The sequence below is a fragment of the Lontra canadensis genome, unplaced genomic scaffold (genome assembly GCF_010015895.1).
Source record: "Lontra canadensis isolate GAN:19392208 unplaced genomic scaffold, GSC_riverotter_1.0 scaffold6, whole genome shotgun sequence".
Lineage (NCBI taxonomy): Eukaryota > Metazoa > Chordata > Mammalia > Carnivora > Mustelidae > Lontra > Lontra canadensis.
In genome coordinates, this window is record NW_022631000.1 from 2,857,038 (window position 1) to 2,879,455 (window position 22,418).

At 32.6% G+C, this 22,418-nt stretch overlaps 1 protein-coding gene across 5 annotated transcripts in view; it reads right to left on the minus strand.

Annotated features, from left to right (window-relative positions):
• SENP7 (SUMO specific peptidase 7) overlaps window positions 1–22,418 on the minus strand; it is a 168,639-nt gene that overhangs the window by 36,593 nt on the left and 109,628 nt on the right. For all 5 annotated transcript variants that reach the window (XM_032852067.1, XM_032852066.1, XM_032852064.1 and 2 more), the window contains 8 exons: window positions 20,849–21,033; window positions 19,474–19,807; window positions 18,218–18,375; window positions 15,510–15,656; window positions 11,165–11,198; window positions 3,807–3,986; window positions 1,910–2,172; window positions 179–312 (listed from right to left, as the gene is read on the minus strand). In XM_032852067.1, coding sequence (XP_032707958.1) covers window positions 179–312; window positions 1,910–2,172; window positions 3,807–3,986; window positions 11,165–11,198; window positions 15,510–15,656; window positions 18,218–18,375; window positions 19,474–19,807; window positions 20,849–21,033 — 1,435 coding nt within the window. The remainder of the gene's footprint in view (window positions 1–178; window positions 313–1,909; window positions 2,173–3,806; window positions 3,987–11,164; window positions 11,199–15,509; window positions 15,657–18,217; window positions 18,376–19,473; window positions 19,808–20,848; window positions 21,034–22,418) is intronic.

A 22,418-nucleotide genomic window follows, 5' to 3' on the forward strand; every position in this document is an offset into this window, starting at 1 on the left:
AAACATTTTAAAAGGTAAACTATTGTCAAATCAATGTTGTATACCTGAAACTAATGTAATATTGTTTGTCAGTTATACCCCAATTAAGAAGAAAAAGGTAAACTACTTAAAATCAGCAGCATGAATGAAAACTACAAATATGTCTACCTATTACAAACAGGTATGACACAGTACATACTTCTGTACAGGCCCAGTGTGCCTGACTTCTCGCCATTCTTCATCTGGATTAGATGTAATAGAAAGTGAGTAGCAACCACTACTTTGCTTCTGCAGGAAGGTGTAAGTAGGCTTGGCTCTATCTGTATTTGAAGGCTGACAGAAAATGGCAAAGAAAAGGTTTTCTTATAGATATATAAATACACATTAACTCTCAAAGAATGAAATCAAAAACTAGACTAATTTTTAAAAATATGACTAAAAGAAATCTGTATCAATGAGTTATATCTATACATTTAGAATTTCTCCAAAGATTTTGTGAAATCAAGATAATACTTTTGATCAAAAGATACTATACATACAGGGTTACCTGGGTGGCTCAGTCGGTTAAGCATCCAACTCTTGATATCAACTCACATCATGATCTCAGGGTTGTGAGAGTGAGCCCCTTGTTGAGCTCCATGCTCAACAGGGAATCTGCTTGAGATTCTTTTTCTGCCCCTCCCCATATTCACATGCACCCACCCCCTCTCTAATAAATAAGTAAATCTTAAAAAATATATATATTGTCCATACAATGGTCAAAGGTTAACTTGAAGTGTTACTTATAGATATGGGCATTAGAATTAAAGAAAAATTTGAAAACTTTTCAGTTCAAAATGAACAAAAGATATAATAGCTAGGACAAATAAAATTTAAGAGATAAAAAGTTCATATTTTCCATAACAAACTCGAAAAAACTTTTCTTTCTAGAGGTATTTGGCAGAGATATACAAGCCTCTTCCAGATTCCCCTAATACTAACATCTTATATAACCACAGTTACAACTATCAAAACTAAGAAATTAACATTAGTATAATATTATAAGCTAAATTGTAGACTTTATTCTGATATCACTAGTGTTTCCACCAGTATCTCTTTTCTGTATGAGAATCCTACAATTCCTGTCTTTCCCTGTCTTTCATGACCTTGATATTTTTAAGAGTATTGGTCAGTTATTTTATAACTGGGTTTGTCTGATTCTTCCCATAATTAGATTGAGGTTACACAATATTGGGAAGAATACCAGAGAAGTCATGTACCCTTCTCAGTGCATGATGTGACAATATCTTATTCCTGGTGATGTCTGCCGCATTTCTCCACTGTAAAGTTACTTTTTTTTAATAATTAATAAATATTTTGGCTGAGAGAATTTGAGATTATGTACATATCTTTTTTCTCCTTAAGTTCTTACCATTAAATTTAGTATCTCTTGGTGGACCTTGCCTGCAACAACATTAACTATGGTGGCTTTGTATTTCTTATTCCTTTTACATTTATTAATTCAAATACTTTCCTAAGAAAAAATTACCAATTATCCACCATCAGTACTTATTTTTCACTCATTAATTCAGGTATTTATTTGTATTAATACAGATTTATGGGTATTTATTACATTCTCTGGTAACAATCACATTATCATTATTGATTTTATTGATCCAACTGTTCTAGCTGTGGGGCACCTGACTGGCTCAGTTCGTGAAGCATGCCACTCTTGATCTCAGCATCAAGCGTGAGCCCCATGTTGGGTGTCAAGTTTACTTTAAAATTAAATTAAATTAAATTAAATCAAAACTGTTCTAGCTTTGGTATTGGGAGTTCTTTCAGGTTGGTTCCTGTGCCCTTCTGACAAAACACAGCATTTTCAGATCACTCTATTTTCAGTGAAAAAATTTTTACTGAACCCTGCCAATTATATAAATAATATGCTAACCTGAGATACTGATTTCCTCTTCATTTCTTCAGCAGCAACAGCAGGAAAAGAACAAGTTGAAGCACAATAATAATGAATAAAAGAACTTTCTTTTGAAGAGAGGTTCTGAAACAAAGGAAGTGCCTGAACCCAAGATAATGGATAAGAAAGTTCTAATTCTCCATTGGTTGTACTTATTTCTGTCATAATATCTTTCAATTTCAATTCTTCTCTTTGTGAAATAGGACTGTGTAGCTCAAGGAAAATGAATTCACTGGATTTTGCTATAAAAGAAATAAGAAACCAATTTTTATCAGTAGTGTTATTTTTCAAGGGGATTATAATTAAAATAATTTAATCATTAATGACAGTATTTTGTATATTAGTTAATAACTCAGGCAATGGCCCCAAACAGGCCATTAGTAACTGAGATTCAAGACCTACAAATTTTAAACTCTTCCTGCATTAAAAGGGAAACTCTACAATTGTATTGGTTGCTGTATCTCTACTATCTGGCATTTAGTATTAGTAAACATTTATTAATGAATTTACGAATAAATGAATGAATAATAACTAAGCATTTATTTTTCTCTACCATCCTCCATTTGTCAAATCTACCAATTAAAAAAGTATTCTGATCAAACCTTCCTTCAAAATCATTTTGTTTCATCAATCATTTCAACAATGGCCTCAGATGACATTCATTCCCCCATAATAATTATAAATGGCTAGTTTTATTTCCCCAACTTCTCTATGTAATCATAAGTTTTCCCAATTAATTTGGAGTAGGACATCAAAATAAGCACAGTAGTCCTCCTTTATCCATGGTTTCATTTTCCACAGTTACAGTCACCCACAGTCAACCACCACAGTCCTGAAGCAGACCATCTTCCTTCTGGCCTATCGCCATCGTGTCTGTAGTAGGCTCTCACTACATCAAAATGCCTATGTCATTCACCTCATTTCAATTCATCACATAAGCATTTTATCTTCTCACACCATCACAAGAAGGGTAAGTACAGTATAATAAGGTATTTTGAGAAAGGCCACATTCATGTAACTTTTTATTACAGTATATTGTTATAATTATTTTGTTATTAGTTATTAATATCTTACTGTATCTAACTTATATATTAAATTTTCTCATAGGTACACATGTAGAGGGAAAAAACATAGTATGTATAGACTTCAGTACTATATGTCGTTTCAGGCATCTATGGGGGAGTCTTGGAACATATCCTCTATGGATAAAGGAAGGGACTACTGTAATATTAAAGGTATAATATTCAGTTCACTACTTACCACATTTTATATACAAAGGAATACAGAGGGCAAGGTAGAGAGATCAAAGAGGTAAAAACAAAACTTACTAATTTGATTTATGCAATTCTAAACTAGACTCTTTAGGAGTTGAAAACTAAGCAAAGTTGGGAGATATTTAAAATACATTCAAATACACAGTTTTGGGAACATTCTCCCAAAAGTATTCAATCCAGTCTTAGAAAAATGATATATTTAAGTAAAGAGAGTTTTCTGAAAAACTCAAGAAAATATTGAAGATAAAAGACCTCTATATTTTATTTAACGTTGCCACTGATTAGTTGTCACAAGTTATTAGGAAACAAGGGCAAGAAACTCATAAGAAAGATAGCCAAGGATGGCAACTGACTTAGGATAAGGCATTCCTTTTACTTTAGAAGATAATTTCTCTTGGTTGAGTAAAATTATCAGGAGAAATTATATAGAATAAATAATTTATCTTGCATAAATAACATTAAGGGTTAAAATCTCTTAATTCAATGAACTCAATTTCAATTCAATGAAATAATTACATTCTATTAAATTACTTTAGAAGAAAAAACTTTATTTACAGGACTTCTCAGGTTATTCAAAAATTTAGAAATTATGTCATACTCACTTTGCTGGCTTAATATGGAGTTTTCTAGTTGGGTCTGAATCTCTTGAAGATAATTTGCAGAGACCCAGAGGAAAAGGATAGCATGACTCCTTTTATTGTGATCATCATCCTTATTTTTCCATAACCCAAACCTCTTTAAATGTGTGGCATCCACTAGCAATGAAACCTCATTCAAGGATACTAAAACCAAAAGAAGATAACATTAGGAATACAATACTTACACACTTTATGACTCTTCTTGAAAACACGATGTTTTTCAAAAAGAATGATATGTGAAATTTTACAAAAGTATTATTTCCAGTACAGAAAAAAGGCCAAGGGGTGCCTGGGTGGCTCAGTGGGTTAAAGGCTTTGCCTTCGGCTCAGGTCATGATCCCAGGGTCCTGGGATCAAGCCCCCCATCAGGCTCTCTGCTCAGTAGGGAGCCTGCTTCCTCCTCTCTCTGCCTGCCTCTCTGCCTACTTGTGATCTGTCTGTCAAATAAATAAAATCTTTAAAAAAAAAAAAAAAAGGCCAAGAAGAAGAAGAAGAGGAGGAGGAGGAAGAAGAAGATGACGATGAAGAAGATGGGTGTGGTGCATAAACAATGAATTTTGGATCACTGAAAAAAAATTAAATTAAATTAAATTTTTAAAAAAGAAGACAATGACAATGACAACTATCTGACCTATGCAGAAAAATAAGCATAATATAACTTAGAAAATTATGTATTTCTATTTTGGTCAATACCATCGACCAAGACCTCAAATGTTACCATAAGTCAATTTATTCCTATGTTTCTTCTCCCAAAATATCTGCATTCCACTATATAGACTAGCTAATATCAAAAGACTCTCAAAGATATTATGAGCTTTTGAATGGTCTAAGATAGTATTTCTTACAAAATTCTTCCAGGTTTAAAAAAATAAATAAAATAAAATTCTTCCAGGTTTTATTTCTCAAAATTTCTAGGTAATCACTCAGAATTATGGGTCTTCCTCCTAGTAAGCTAAAAGAAACTTCTATGAGGATTTTTTTTTAACTCAAATAAACATAGAAAACTAGTATAAAGAAGTCCTGAAAGTCATCTGGTCCAACTTCAAGAAAACAAGCATCTGAACTAGTAGGAATACAAGTATCGGTTAAGTACAAACTCAAGATGAATACCTATTTGAAACAAATCTCTTACTATTCCTACCCGCACTGTCTCCTGGCACTGTATCCTAGCAAGTCAAAATCTAGTTCTCCGCCTTTGACACTGGGATCACATCAGAGCCTGTTAGAAATGCAGAGTATCAGGCTGCACTCTAGATGTACTCAATCAGAATATCTGGCTTACCAAAAAAACAAAACAAACAAACAAAACACAAAAAACCCAGGTGATTCATATCACTCAACACTGAAGTTTGAAAAGCATTTTACAATAAGCATTCAAATACTTAACTACTCATCTTAATGTTCTCACACCATTCTATTTTTTAACTTTTTCTTATAATCAACTGATCCACTTTAAACATCGTCTTTCTTTTTTCATATTTCCTCCTTTTGCTTATTCCTTCCTTCCCTTATTCCATTTCTTCATGTCTTTTCTTGCTCCTTTTCTGTATTTCTATTTTTCCTCTGTGCCTGTTTGCATGCTTGCCTGCCTACTTATACTATTTCACTACTCCTTTTAAAAACATTTTACATAACTTCTTTTCCTTTCAAACTCTGGTACTACCTTTTATTTATTGGCATTTTCCTGGATAATTCTTTTTAAAACCACTTCTATCAATCAATCTATATCTATCCATCTATTTACGTTTTATATCTACTTCTCACATACCTAACTACTTTCCTATCTAGCTGTCACCATTCATCAATCTTATTTTATTGTAGTATTTTAGCAGAGTTCTTTTTAGAGTTCTTTCCCCACTATCCACAATTGTACTTAATTTTCTTACTAGCTCCTTCTTTCAAACCCTTCTTTCTATCTCTTACTCCCACATTCTTTATTTCTTTTGTATTTACTCTTTCCTACAGACTTATCACTTTACACTTCCTTTTTTCCTTACTTCCTATCTTTGTCCCTTCCTTTTTCTTCCCTCTTTGATAGTTTTTTCTATATCTTTTCTCAGCCCAATTTAATCACCGTCCTTTTCTTTCTCTATTCTTTTTATTTTATTTTTTCAGTGTTCCAGAGTTCATTGTTTATGCACCACACCCAGTGCTCCATACAATACGTGCCCTCCTTAATACCCACCACCAGGCTCACCTAACCTCCCATCTCCCTCCCCTCCAAAACCCTGTTTGTTTCTCAGACTCCACAGTCTCTCTATTCTTAACCTGCTTGTAACCTGCCTACCTTTCTTCTTACTTCCTTTCCATCCTTCATTCATCTCTTTATCTCCACCTTCCTCTTTCCTTCTTTCATTCCTCCCTCTTTCTCCTTCCTCCTTCCATTTTTTTCCTTACCTGTGTTTTTAAATATTTTTCTTTTCCTCTCTCTTTTGTTCCCTTTTTCTTTGCATTTATTTTGTCCAGTCTTTCCTACTGGCTTATGCCCTTTAAAGTCCAATCTGTTTCTCCCTATTGCCATCTCTCTCTCTCTACCTAGCTACCCTATTTTATTTTACTGTCTTTTTTTTTTTTTACACTGACTATGACTTTTCTCTTTTTTTCCAGCTTTACTGGGATACAATTATCATACAACACTGTATAAGTTTAAGCTGTCTAATGTTAATCTGATACACGTATTTACTGCAAAACAATTACCATTGAAGCATTGGCTAACACTTCCATCACTACCATTTTTTTTCATGATGAGAACATGTAAGATGGAATCTCTTAGCAATTTTCAAGTATATAATACAGTATTATTAACTGTAATCACCATTCTGTACATTACTGACTTTACACCCGGAAGTATATACTCTTTGTACAACTTCTTCCCATTTCCTCCATGTCCCAGTCCCTGGTAACCTCCATATTAGTCTCTATTTCTGTGAGTCAGCTTTTTTAGATTCCACATATAAACATATCATGCAGTATTTGTCTTTCTCCATCTGACTTTTTTCAATTACTCTAATGCCCTCAATGTCCTGCATGTTCTCACAAATGGGAAGATTTCATTCTTTCTCAAGACTAATATTCCATTGTATATATAAACCACACTTTTGTCCACCTGTCAACAGACAGGCGGTTTCCATATTTTTGGCTACTGTGGATAATGCAGGATGCATATATCTCTTCAAGATCCTGTTTTAATTTTTTTGAATATATACCCAGAAGTAGGATTGCTGGATCATATAGCAGTTCTAATTTTAATTTCTTGAGGAAGCTACAGAGCGTTTTCCGTAGTAACTACAGCAGTTAACACTATCACCAACAATGTACATGGGTACCCCATTTCCCCAAATCCTTATCAACACTTGCTGAATTCTGGTCATTCTGATGATGGCCATTCTAACAGGTATGAGGGGATATCTCATTGTGGTTTTCATTTGCATTTTTGTGATGATTAGTGATACCGAGCATCTTTTCATGTGCTTATTTGCCATTTTTTCTTTGGAAAAAATGTGTATTCACATTCACATTTCTTCCTCTGCCCAATTTTTTTTTTCAAGTATGATCATTATTTTTATTTTGTTTTTTTGTTGTTGTTTTGGGGTTTTTTTGCCTTTTATTTTTTTAATTAATATATAATGTATTATTTGTTTCAGGGTTACAGGTCTGTGACTCATCAGTCTTACGCAATACACAGCACTCACCACCACACATACCCTGGACAATGTCCCTCATCCAGGCACCCCATCCCTCCCACCCCCCTCCCCTCCAGCAACCCTCAGTTTGTTTCCTGAGATTAAGAGTCTCTTATGGTTTGTCTCCCTCTCTGGTTAGTCTTGTTACATTTTTCGCTCCCTTCCCCTATGATCTTTTGTCTTGTTTCTCAAATCCCTCATACCAGTGAGATCATATGATAATCGTCTTTCTCTGATTGACTTATTTCACTTAGCATAATACCCTCTAGTTCCATTCTTGTAATTGCAAATGGCAAGATTTCTTTTTTTTTTTGATGGCTTCCTCTGCCCGATTTTTAATCAGACTTTTGCTTTTGAATTCTCAGAGTTCTTTATATATTTTGGATACTGGCCCTTTCTTAGATATGTGGTTTGCAAATATTTTCTCCCATTCCCTAGGATGCTTTTTCGTTTTGCTAATGGTTTCCTTTGCTATGCAGAAGCTTTTTAGTTTGGTGGTGTTCCACCTGTTTATTTTAGCTTTTGTTACCTCTGCTTTTAGAGTCAAATTAAAAAAAAAAAAATCATTGCCAAGACTGATGCGAAAAAACTTAACCCCTAATGTTGTTTGTTTTTTTTTTTTTCTAAGAGTTTTATAGTTTTCCATCTTACACCTAAGGCTTTAATCTAGTTTGAGTTGATTTTTGCATATAGAAAAGATGGGATTCCAGTTTCATTCCTTTGCTTGTGGCTATCCAGCTTTCCCAACGCAGTTATTGAGACATAGCATGTGTTTATTTCTGGGTTCTCAATTCTGTTCCACTGTTCTATGTGTCTATCTATTTTTATGCCAGTACAAAATTGTTTTGATTACTATAGCTTTGTAATATAGTCTAAAACCAGGAAGTGTGATGACCCCAGCCATGTTCTCAGGACTGTTTTGGCTATTTGAGATCTTTTGTTGTTCCAGGCAGATTTTAGAATTTTTTCTCTATGAAAAATGTAATTGAAATTTTGATAGGTATTATAATGATCCTGCAGAACACCTTGGGTAGTATGGACATTTAAATAACATTAGTTCTTCTAATTCATGGGCACTGTAACTCCCCCATTCCAAAAACTGTGAGTGAAACTGGCAGCAAAGACAGACTAAATTACAAGAGTAGGAACCTTCAGAAAACTTAGCACTTCTTCCTCATGCAGCTCATAATCCCAAATAACTGATACTATTTCTGTGAAATCTAGACAACTACTACTAATCCAAATGTACCAACCTTTTAGTATAAAAGCATAATTTTCTTTACAAAGACTGCTTGAAAAAGTTTCCCTTTTTAAAAAAGGAGATTTACCACCACCATTAAGGAAAATATACCTCACTACCAAATTTTCCCCAACATTTGGTTTATTTTGTTACAGGACTATGGAAAAAACTGAAAGTAGGAGTTGCTTATCATTTTTCCTACCCGCTATTAGGGATCTTAGTAAGAGAACCCTAATTTTATCTAGGAGGCAAGATATTCAGCTTCTAGAAACTCCATTTCCTAGCTTTGTTTGCAAGTAGATGTGTCATCACATGACTATATTCTACCTAAGAAAATGTAAGTAGAAGAGGTTAGGTGGCATGCACATCCAAGAATCCTCGTTAAAAAGGCAAGAGATAGGTGGTATGTGTGCTTTTTACCATTTTCCCCTTCCTCCTGCTTTCTACCTAGAACACAAACATAATGACTGAAATATGAGCAGCAAGTTGTCCATGAGACAAACTTAAGGATGAAAGTAATATGTCAGGAATGACACAGTAAAAAAACAAAAGAGACTGGGCCTCTGAAGACCAAAGAAACACTGTATCAGCCTTGTTCAGCCTATCTCTGGATTTCTTCTTCATGAAGGAAAATTATTTTCTTTAAGTCACAGCCAAACATAATAGATAATACAAATATATAAATAAGTATTTCCCTGAGCTACTGTAGAAAAAGAATAAGCATTTAGACTTCTACATTCCTTATCTATTAAAACCTTTCATATGCATGCCTCGTTTTTAAAAAATTTTTTGGGACGCCTTGGTGGTTCAGTCTGTTAAGTGTCTGACTTCAGCTCAGGTCATGATTTCAGGAGTCCTGAGAACCCATGTTGGGTTCTGCACTCAGCAGGGAATCTGCTCTCTGGGAGACTCCCTCTTCCTCCTCCCTTTCCCCCAATTCATGCTCTGAAATAAGTCAGAGAAAGACAAATACCACATAACATCACTTACATGTAAAATTAAAAAAAAAAAAACAACACGAAAACCACAAGTTCATGGATACAGAGATCAGATTACTGGCTGCCAAAGGCAGGGTGTGGGTGGGCAAAATGGGTAAAGGGGACAAAAGGTACAAACTTAACAGTTATAAATAAGTCATGGGGATGTAATATACAGCATGGTGACTACAGTTACTGTATTACAAATGTGAAAGTCACTAAGTGAGATCTTAAAAATCATCAATCACAATAGGAAAAAAAGAACCTTTTGCAACTATGTATGGGGAGGATGTTAACTAGACAGATAGTAGGGATCATTGTGCAATATACACAAATAACAAAACATTGTGTTGTACACAGGAAACCAGTATCATGTTACATGTTAATTATACCTCAATTTTAAAAAAAGAAAGGATATGAGAGGAGCGCTGTTACATAGGTATTTAACTATAGATTACTTTCTTCTAGGAAATTATTATTTTCTTTTAAATCAGGTCTTTGTTTCTTCTAAATGGTTAATGTTACATTATTCCATAATGACTTATTAAAATATCCTAATTAGGAATATCAATTTGTTTATTCTGTGCCTTGCCTTATATATTCTTACTACTTATACTAACTTCCTAATTATTAGATTATTGTAATATATAGCTGTGGATTCCGTATGTGGCTATGCGGGGAGTCCAATTAAAGTTACTTCGATCACATCTTCAGTCTTGGAACGGAAGCTTCCTCTCTTCCGTAGTCAATCTGTAAAGTGCTATTTGTGTCTATTTTTCTTCCTCATTTTTTTCATAATTCATTCTCTACAGAGACTATTCTCTATTGCTTCTTATTTGTTTTCTTGGTGTTGTTATTATTCTGAAAGGATTTTAGTTGGGGAGAAAACAGAAAATGTTCTGAGTCTCTGTATATTGCAGGTATAGTTTCCAATCTACTGTGCCTTACTCAGATAAGAAATGGTATAAAAAATTTTCTCCTAACCCCTATGCAAAACCATTTTACATGTTTGTGTGCAACATTATAAATTTTACTTACAGTTCTTATTTTCATACATTTCATCACACCAAAATCTTGCTACCAAAACTTTATTTCTGTTACTTTGAGTCCCTTAATATTACTGGTCATTAAAACAATAGTTATAAAATATATTCAAATAGTCTAATAAAATATTTTAACTTCTTTTAAAGCTGATAAAAAAAGTGTTAACTTGAAATATATTAATTGGGGAGGGTATGTGCTATGGTGAGAAAAAATTATAATAAAAGGAATCAAACTTGAAATACATTATTAACCTTAGTTTTACTTAATTTATATACTGAAAAAAATTACGGAAAGCTGGCTGCAGAAAGATTTTAGAATTTTTGCTATTTTATGTTCAAAATTACAGTGAAAAGAAATCATAAGACAATGACAGCTTACCTTGAAATGGAATCTTAACATACTTTGTCGTGAACTAAAGGAAACATAAAAAAGCAAAAAATGAGTTACCGCTCAATATGTTACTATTCAAAATTTTCAGTTTTGTTTTTTTTTTTTTCTTTTTCAAACCACAAGCATGTATTCAAAGTCTATACTAAAAGTGCTCAAGGGGCGCCTGGCTTGCTCAGTCCATAGAGCATGCAACTCTTGATTTTGGGGTTGTGAGTTCAAGCCCCACGTTAGGTGTACAGATAAATTTTTTTAGCTGTACAAATAAATTTAAATTTTATTTTAAAATAAAATATTCAAAAAAAAGTGTTTAAGCCTTTTTAAAAATAAGCCAAGAAAATGTGTCACTGTAAAGACTTAGCTGGGGTTTTCTTGGTAAAGACCTAATTTTATTGAAGAACACTGAGCACATAATTTAACTCTCAATATGCTCATTTATTAAAAACCAGTAAGACTTTACTTAATATATTTTTAAAAAATGTTTCCTGAATATTATGGAAGGTATAAGAGAAAGTCCCAAGAAATGCCAAGAGAACCCCCAGGTGTCAGTGACTTTGGTAAATAAACCACAAAACAGGGTTTGATTCTTGGCTTTGTTGACATTCTTAGCATTCATCTTTCCATGTTACAAATTCACTTCTGACTGAAAGTGCAGCAAAGTTTTTGTTCTTTCTGATCCTTCTCTGCCAGAACACTAATTTTCTCTAGGAATTTTTGTATATATCTGACCTGAAGTACTGCTTTTATAACAAACTTTCAAGGTCATGGAGCACCTAAAATCTTAAATGTTCCATCTAAAATAGGCTTTTAAACTCATTTTTCCATTAATGTCAAAATGAATTCATGGCTATTTATTTATTCTTTAGTTGGGTTTCTCTTCTGATCAATACATTTATGAAATTGTTTACCAAATCAGGGGTATAGTCTGTGAGCACAAAACAAAATTAAAAATGGTCTTGGTACATGGCTACCTAAATTAACTACCAACAGAATTCCAAATAAGTAGCAAACAATGTCCAGTGAAACCACAGGATTATTGTGACTCATTTTTTTCCAATTTAAAAATTATTTCATATTGCAGATTAATACATATAAAATTCATATTTCAGAGTCTAAGTCAGCCACTAAAGCAAAATTCAGCCAGAAGTCCATATGAGTTAAAAGCTGAGTTTGGGATTCAAATCCTGTCTTTACCAATTATACACAAAGTAAGTGGGTAAATTTAGGTTACTTACTGAACTTAAATTCAATAGGCTCTTATCTAAAGCTGAAATCTTTCAAAAGGAACTATTATCATTAGACACTAACATCTGATTAAGTATATTATCTAATTTAGTCAAATGCACCTTATTATTCTGTCACTTTCACACAACTGCTATATATATTTGATGTATATTTTCCCTTGCCAAATTCTGAAGATATTTAGTAAGTCTTTAATCTCATAAAATATATCTCATCAAATGTAAATAATTAGTTACAGAAAATGAGTATAAGAAATTTTGCTTTTGAGATTTTATAGACAGTACTACAAAATTATGAACTAGAATAGTGTACCTATATATCTTGGCCTCTACTTTGTCATTATGCTCTCATTCTTCCACAGTAAATATTCTTGTCCTATATCAAATCTTTCAGCAAGGATATGATAGTTATTTATATCTTTGTGTGATGACTAAGCCAACATGTAACCTCTCCCAAAGGCAAAGCCCTATTCCCAGCAAAAACTTAATCCCCAGTTAGGAAGAGAAGACAGATATTTTTGTGAGAGTAAGATAAACCCAGTTCTCTGAAATCATACCATACCTATTTTATAACTTCTTAACAATGGCCAGTACAGTTCTCTGAACACAATGTTTACTTAATAAACAACTGCCCTACTATCAACAAAGCTGAGAAACAAAAAATGAACTGTTCACATCTACTGCAGCATTCTCTACACTAAAAAAAAAAAAAAGGTTCAACTATTAAAAAATGAGCTCTAATTTACGTAAATAGCTTCCCAATATAGGTATTTTTCTAGGTTAGCTAAAATGTAACTATCATGAGAGTGAGAACAGTATCTCCAATTAATCTACAATGATACATTAGTAGAGACTCATTAAATATCTGAAAAATGACTGAATTTAATTCTCTTACTTACTCCCCCACAAAAAAGTTCTTTCATTTCTCTGTTACAAAACATTATGAACTGTGTCTGCAAAAGGAATATATAAGAAGTCTTTTGGATCCTTGAAAGTTTTAAGACTTTTACCTTTTTCTCTCCCCTTTTCATGTTATTGTTTTTATATGTTAAACTTGCTTATGCTCTCTCCTTAGTAACATACTGTTTTAATATTTACAGAATTCCTCTCAGTCTTTCTTCATATACACATATTTTACCTGTATATATTTGCTTTGATTTACTAAATCACTTTCCCTTAATTAGACATTTAAGTTTTTATTTCAATTATAAGAATTGTTCCAACAAACATGAAACAAATTTTGGAAACCTACTTTATGACATTTATTGAATATCTGCACTCCCCTACTACTTCTAATAGTAAATGCTGGGGCAACCGAAATGTTTCAACAGTCAGGAGTTAAGACAACTTAAGTACCCCAAAATAGATACATGAACTAACTTAATAATGCTAAGTTACAAAACAGCATATATGTCATATACTTCTGCTTTAAACATATATGCATATCTAATATGAAGAATATAGAATGATACTGACAGCAGAGTTGATGTCAAATATTTCTGGATAAGCAAGATTATAGATATTCTTTAAATTTTTCTTAAAATAAAATAGTTTCTTTACTCAATTATAATTTTTTGTTTGGTCTTATTTTTTGCCCACAAGTCCACCTAACTATAATATACAATTAATAACATTAACTAATGAAAACCCACCGCTGAGTATTTATGTTGGATATTCTCCGCTGACTACTCAATTATTATCATATATTTATATTATTTAATTTTTCACCATTACAAACAACTTAACAGAAGAAAAAATGATTAAACTGAATTTGAAATAAAAAAGTAAAATGGGAGGGGAAGGGAGAAACATTATAAAAAGTGAAGGAAATTCCTTAAAAGAAAAAAAAGTATAAAACCATCCCAGGCATTCCAAAATCATTAATATCTAAAAGCTACTGATCAGAGAATATTAAACAAAATTGTTCTTGTGTTTTCAATCAAAGCAATTTTAACTATATTACAAGCTACCATTATTTGTAGATCCCAGATTTTGCTGGATGTATACATGAAATTAGGCCATCCTCCCGCATAGTCACCAAGTAAACATCTACTTTATGTCTTAAATCATGTGCCTTCCCTGTGAAGTCTTCCGGGATTCCTCCAGATAGATATTCCCATATGCACCCATCTTGTACATATTTCCATTTAACATTTTATCACAATGTAAATACCTGTTTATGTGTCTGTCTCTTCCATTAGACTACAAATTCCATGAAAGGAGAGTGTATGTCTTACCATTTTATTTTTCTCGGCCCTATCCCTAACATACTGACATATTAATAAAACTTTTGGGAGAATACCTGAGTTATAATCTGACACGGTCAATGCAATTCAACTAGCATTTCACACTTATTTAGGATTGAACCATTTATGGAAGGTGTAAAAGCAAATAAAAGCATGGCTCTTCACCACAAGAAGCTTAAAGGCCAATGGAGAAGTTCAGGCAAAAATATAAACAATTATAAACCCATAGAATAAATCTTACAACAGATGTACAAACAAAGTGCTCTAAGTATACACAGTAAAGGGAGAAGTTAGTTCTGGCTAGAAGAGAGGAATCAGGAAAGGTTTCCTGGAAGAGGAAATATTTCAGATAAGCCTAAAAGGATGGTTAGAATGTTAAACAGGCAGAAATAGTAAGAAAATACAGAGACATGAGTAAAATCCAGTCTAGGAATTACTCCTGGAGATCTTTAAAGAAATTTAGGAATTTGAAGAACTCAGTTTACAATTTAAAGCAGCAAAATGGGATTTCTTCTTTTTGCTCTCAACTATATCCTGAATAACAATTGACTTTACCACCAAGTAAGTTTAAGAACTCAATGAGTATCAATACTGCATATGATCTTTTTCATACATGATCTTCATTAGAATAGGTGGGTCAAAGATATAATTTTAGGATGTTCCCTTATGATTTTAGGATTTCCTCCAGTTAAAGTCATGTCTCAAAGTAGGTATAATGACATATTCAAAGTGTCCCATATAAAATTAATCTCAATTCCATTTTCATTTATATTTTAAAAAACGACAATTTGTAAATGCCTTGTCCATAATCCAAAACTGAAAAAACAAAAACAAATTAAATATACTTACTGTAACACAACCTTTAGAAGCTCCTTTTATTTTACCAATATAAACAGAAGTAAATATAAAATCCAGTTGTAGGTCCATCTCATTACTAGGTATAATACAGGAAATGTTTTCCATGACAGGATTATATGGACATAATTCAGATGAAGCCTAACAAGGAATAAATTATAAAATGCATATAACCCTAAATATTAGACAAATGCTGACAATGATTTTCAAAGTCAAATACTTCTTTAAATCTCTATTAATGAATTTGTGAAGGATTTTATACTGTTCTTGTAAAGAAATCATTATCTAGATTTTTTTTCTTAAAAAGCATATGATTTACCTTGAAAAAACTACTCCTAGTAATTGAATTTTAAATTAATTACATAGGCCTAAGCTCTAGAAATATATCTCCCTCTGCATCAAAGCCATAATTTCAAACTTAATATTCCCTAATAGGTTTTATTCAATTTTAGCTCAACAGAAATATATTAAGATTTATATAGTACCTTAGTTCGAAATGCGTTTCTAAATATATTATCTCTTTTAATCACAACCACCCTGTGAGGTAGTTTGGGTTTTGTTTGTTTTTTCCATTTCATAAGTAAAACTAATAGATGTTTCGATTGGTTAAGTGACTTGCAAAGGTCATAAAGTTGGTGTGAAGCAACATTAAGTCAAATCCAGGTTTCTACCTGCAGGTCAAGGGTTATTTCAACCATGTAAAATTGTTTCATACACCAAGATGATGCTCTTAGGTAATGCACTTGAAGGCATGTAAGTGCCTAAGAACCATATGTTATATCAAATCTATATGTTTTACTCTATGTTCTATGTCTGAAAATAACTAACCAGTTGCCCAAAACCTCAAAAATTACACCACTTTCACTCAAACAACTACAGAACTCTGCTTTTAAATTACAATACACTCTTGGGAAGTATTAGCAGCAGCTGTTTCCTACAATCTCTTCTGAATTTTAAACTGCTTTCAAATGACTTTTTCAACTCCACATTTGGCTAGCCTTTGTGCATTATTCCCCTTTAACCCTAACATCACTAACAACCAAATAAATGACCACTACAGCAACTACGCACGTGTACTTACTCTTCTTCTACCTCTAGAAAATGTGATTAATCCTCATGTGAAACATACGTAGTACTCATTATTCTTAACCCAGCTCACAATGCCATTTATCTGCCTAATAAAAAATCTTTATCATTATCTTTTATTGCTCACTCTAAAATTCTTCTTATCCCTTAAGGAACAGATAACAAATCAACTACAGGAACTCTAATCTGTCAGACTAATAACTGTGTGTGTGTTTTAAGTGATAAAATGAGAAGACAGGATAAAAAGAATTTCTTTTTGGGGCCTCACATTTTGCAAAGACTAAACTAAGTGCTTCCTAAAAATGGCCAACCCATGTTTCTCATAACTTCATTTAAAACTGGAAACAAGGAAAGGTGTAGAGATGTTAAGGTATGCTGCCCTATAGGTCTTAGTAGGTCTTCACATTATTTTCTGCCTGGGTTGTAATCATATTCCATCAGTTCTACAAAAAGTGTTATTTTCTTAAAATATGATCATTCATACTGCATTATGAATTTACATGCTGCCCAGGAAACTATAATTCATTGAGAAGTTTGAACTCATTATCAATAATGACATGGTTTTTATTACCAATACAACTAAGACATCAAGTAGGCTACTGGCCCAATCAAGCAAAAATGGTTACATTTTATCAAAATTTCCCAACACAGATGCTAAGCTGATCTCTATATAGAGCACCAAGGCAATAAAAACACCAGTGAAACAATAATCAGACCACCAGATTTTTTTTGTATAGAACTGACCCATTCTTCATCACACCTTAGAGAATAACAGCTTCTGACATTATTAAAAAATAAACCAACAAAAGTTTTACCATAATTCTACACTGGTGGTCACTGATAATCATTTCTTTAAAATAGGATAATAAAAAGATGATAATAAGAATACTGACAATAAATGATTTGAACCTCACTTTACAGCTATACTTTTTAAAGTACTATGTCAAAACACAACTGGCTGACATTAAGCCAATAAGACACTTCCATTTGTTATCTTCTGTAAGAAAGAAAAGACAAAGGACTTACCAAACTGCTAGGTTTGTGACACTATTCTAAATGCTTTCTTATGTTATTTCCTTTAATACTCAAAATAATCTTGTGAGGTAAGTATTATCAACCTCATTTAACATATAAGTTAACTAAGACTTAAAGAAGTGACTTGCCCAAATGACAGAGGTGAGATTTGAACACAGGTCTGTGATCTCCAGAAACCATGTTCTTTCCTCTACATTATGCTACCTTAATTGCATGTGAGGAAAAGGAATAAGTCCAGGTAGCCACACTACTGGAAGACCGGACAGATAAATATGGGAAACTGTTCAATTCTAGGAAATGTTTTGATAAAGTAATTAAATGTCTAATGAGAATCATTTTTTAAAAAAAAGAAAAAGTAATTCAAGTCATAGAATACTTAGACTGAAAAAAATATAAATGACCAAAAAAAATTCTTTCACTTCAATAAAATTACATGTTTTCAAGCGAATATGAAAATTATCTCAAATTTAAACTAGGAATATTTGTAATTTTTATTATAATATTCTGCTTGATGAAAGAAACAGTTGTTAGTCAGTAGTGCATATTTCACTATTAATTATGAGAAAGCAGAAATAAATTACCTGTACAGATTCACATGTAATCAATGGAAGTTCTGACAATGCTGATTCAGAAGTATTCTTATTTTCATTAGTGATGACATGGTCTTGCTTAGGTTGTAATTTAAGAATTTCTGAACTTTTATGTTCAACAGGTCCTTCTTCATCACTGGAAACAACAACTAAAAAGAAACAATTGTTTTTTAAATGTGTCACAATAAACACACATCAAAAAGAAAACTTTCTAATTCATGCAATATACCTTTAATAATCCCATTAAAATTTAATCATCTAACTTTGTCCAACTTAGAAGCTGGACTATCATTCATTATCTGATTTATACTAGTTATATACAATATTTCCATATCAGTGCTATTGTTTAGCAGTTACCTGCAACCTTACTTTCTAGAGGATGAAGACACTTAAAAATGGATAAAGCCATGAGAAAGAACTTAGGGAAAAGTTCTGGCGAGAATAATAAAAATGTATTGTTCCAGCACTCTAAACTGTACTTAGAAAAATTAAATTTAAGATAAAAATTAAAAAAAAAATAAATTGTACTTTAAAGCCTGTTACATCAGTTGCCTCCAGGAGGAAGCAGTGGATGCCTGAAAAGGTGTGGGAAACTATTCACTGTGTATCCTTTAAAACCTCTTTTTGTACCATGTGAGTGTATCAAATACTTGAACATTAGTTAAATCAAAATTAATGATAATTATTATATAGCACCTAAACTCCGCACTTCAACTTCATCAACCAAAATATCAATAATAATGGCTCTTCTGGAATCCTTTTTAAAAACTACTGAGATGAGGGACTCCTGGGTGGCTCAGTTGACTCAGCGCCCAACAAATGGTTTTGGCTCAGTTCATGATCTCCTGGGTCATGGTATTGAGCATCTCAGCACATGCCCAGAGGGGAGTCTGCTTAAAGAGTCTCTCCTGCGGCCCCACCCCCAACATGTGTGTACACATGTGTGAGCATGCTCTCTCTCTAAAATCAATAAGCAGATCTTTAAAAAAAAATTACTGAGATAAATTACAGTTCACAATTCTAAAAAAAAAAAAAAACCCTGCTTCCAAGTAATCTATTGTTTACCTAAATCATTATTACAAAATTTATGAAAAGTCCCAAAACCCCAAGTTTTCTTTTTCTCAAGTTAATATATTCCACAAGGATGTCATAAACAGCTAACACCTCAGCAAAATTTGAGAGGTAAAATAAAACAACTAAGTAAAGCAGAGAAAATTTAAAAACATTATTATCCTACTGTTACTTACTCGGTTCAACTGATATCAAAGATTGGTTCCCCTCACTGTGTTCACTTAAAACGGGCTTTTCTATTGCATTCAACTCCTCCTTCTCAAGCAGGGTAGAATTCCCCACAGTATCAGTGGAAATAGAGCTCTCAAAAGTTTCAGTGGTTGAACAGTCAGAGGTACTTTTGGGAGCAGCACTGAAAGCCAACTCCTGACTATTAAGTAAGGATAGTTTAGCAATATCACTTTCTACAGGTTCAGGAGTAATTTCTTCAAGCACTTTTGAGTCTTGATGATAGTTTTCACTTGGCTTCTCAAATTCAGCAGATGCTGCTGAGTCATTTTCTTGTGTTTTCTGAACATAAATGCATACAGAAAATTAGCATTAGTCAGATTTGGCTAAAGAATTTTTTCAAGTTTAAATTCCTAAAGGAGAATATAAAAGTAAAAATATCATTTCTATAACTATAGGAATAGGAAACTACATAATTATATTATATTACTATTGCCAGAATCTCCGAAGTAAAAAGACAGAATTTGGTCTGTCCGATCAGACATCCAAACATTTTTTTTAAAGGCTGTGATGTGGAAATTCCCATATTTACAAGTGGTTCAGATGGTCTCCCACAACCTAAGTCAACTTTAGAATAAGAAAAGGGTTTTTTACAGTTTTATTTTGTAAAAGTAATGAAGCCAAATGACATCATGTGACTTTATTAACAAAAGCAAAAAAATTAAAAACTTAAGAGGCTAACAATTTGAAAAAACTATCAAATCAGTCACTGCCTTCACATCTCTATCACCACTTAAATCTAAACCTGTAACTCAAAGTTACTGAAAAGTCCTTAAAAGGCCTTGTGAATGAAAGGAGTAAAAAAATTCTCTTCTTTTATTAACTGTTCACTAAGTTTTGAAAATAGTGTGCATTAAGTATGGTAATTCTTCACTTTCAACAAATTCCCTAAATCCTAGGTAGAGTCTTAAAGAAGTTGGTAAGTAAATTACTACTAATAAAAGAAATCTGGTAATAATTTTACTCAGTGTGTGAAAAAGCAATTGCCTGGACAGTATGAATGGAGCATTAATAAAATCTGATTAAAATAAGGGAAAATAAAAGAGAACAAGTCCACCAGAAACCTACCAAAGTAAGAAGTGCTATCAGAGTATTTTTAACTTTACTTGTTCATAACATCTGAAATTTGTTCCAATAGCTATATTACTAAAAACATTTAAGTTATTTTTCAAAAATCAAACAGAGAATCAAAAAAATAGGCAAAGAATAGAAAGAAATCTAAAGATTAAAACAGATTGTTATAAGAACATTATTTGGTCACAGTCAATTCATTTTTGTCATAGAATAAATTATTTCATATGATATCTAAATACCTCTACTTACTATCTGTTCTGCTGACTCATACAAAGCAGAAGTAGAATTATGAGAACCAGGTAAATTACTTCTAAGCCTTTTCTTTCTCTTCCTGGAAGTCAGGGCAGGTTCCACTTTTGAATCAGAAAATGTATCATCCTTATTTCTGCTCCCATCTTCAAGATGATCACAACCTTTACTTCCACTATTGAGCTCTTAAAAAATAAGAGAAACAAAAATATGGCCAAAAAGTACAGAAAGAATCCCTTTTAGAAGAGCTCACATAAACATCATCAAAATTGCTGTACAACTTCCAAAACTAATCTAAAAAAAATTCATCATTACACTCTCATACTGACAGGGATGAATGTAAAGAAATACCCTATTTTAAGTTGCCTACACAAAGTAAATGTTCATTGTACAATAAATACAAAGTGAGGAAAATATATATAAAAGGAGTATTCTTTACTAACCAAAGCAAAACAAATTATATTTTTCCTTTCCTACAATTACATTTGATTGTATACAAAAAGAGGGGGAAGTGACAATAAAATTTAGAAAATTTGCATTTTAAAACGTCTTGATAATTCATTGTGATTTTAGTAATTAGTTGTCTTTTTAAAATTTAAATGTTATATACATGTATGTATTTTTTTAAGTGAAAAGAGACAGTACTTATGAGTATTAATCACTGCTCTTTTAAAAGGAGCCAAGGGACACCTGGGTGGCTCAGTAGGTTAAGCGTCTGCCTTCAGCTCAGGTCATGACTTCGGATTGAGTAACGCATTGGGCTCCTGGCTCAGTAGGAAACCTGCTTCTCCCTCAGCCTGCTGCTCCCCCTGCTTGTTCTTTCTCTCTCTGTCTCTCTCTCTCTCTCTGACAAATAAATAAAATCTTTAAAAATATGAATGAATGAATGAATGAATGAATGAAGGCAAGACATTTAACCTCAACAGCAGAATATAATATGCGATCATTCACAAAGCTATCAATTTGATTCAGTTTCTTCTATTTAAAAATGAAAATCTCATTTTAAGTATCAAATAAATCTACTCCCCTACAGATAAAGAAATGCTCCCTTCTGTAAATCAACAAAACATTATTTGAAACCTATGTCAATTACTACTAAAAATGCTTAGAATTTCATATATTCTATATCAAATATATGTACTATACAAAAATACCTTCCAAAAGGTTCTATCTTACTGACTAAAGGTCATCCTGAATTCTATTGCTTTCTGCATCCACATACTCAAATTATATGTAAACAGAGTCCCAAGGCAGCTTCTTTGAATTCATAACTTATAATTCATGTAACACTTACTGGCCTGACCTCTCTATTCACTCAAAATTCTTCAATACTACCCACCTTCTCTTCAAACTGTTCTTGCCCTTATTCTTGCTGCATAGACACCTAATAACTGACATTCATAGTATCTCTTGTCATTCTTTAAAAGGCAGGCATTGGTCAGGATTGAGGGCAAAATGCCAAGATGGTCAACAGTCTTCCAATTTCCAAAGAAAATACTCTTTGCTCTCTCCCCCAGAAAAATAAAATATCCTCCTAAACATAGTATTTTGAAAAGCACAACTGCTTCTT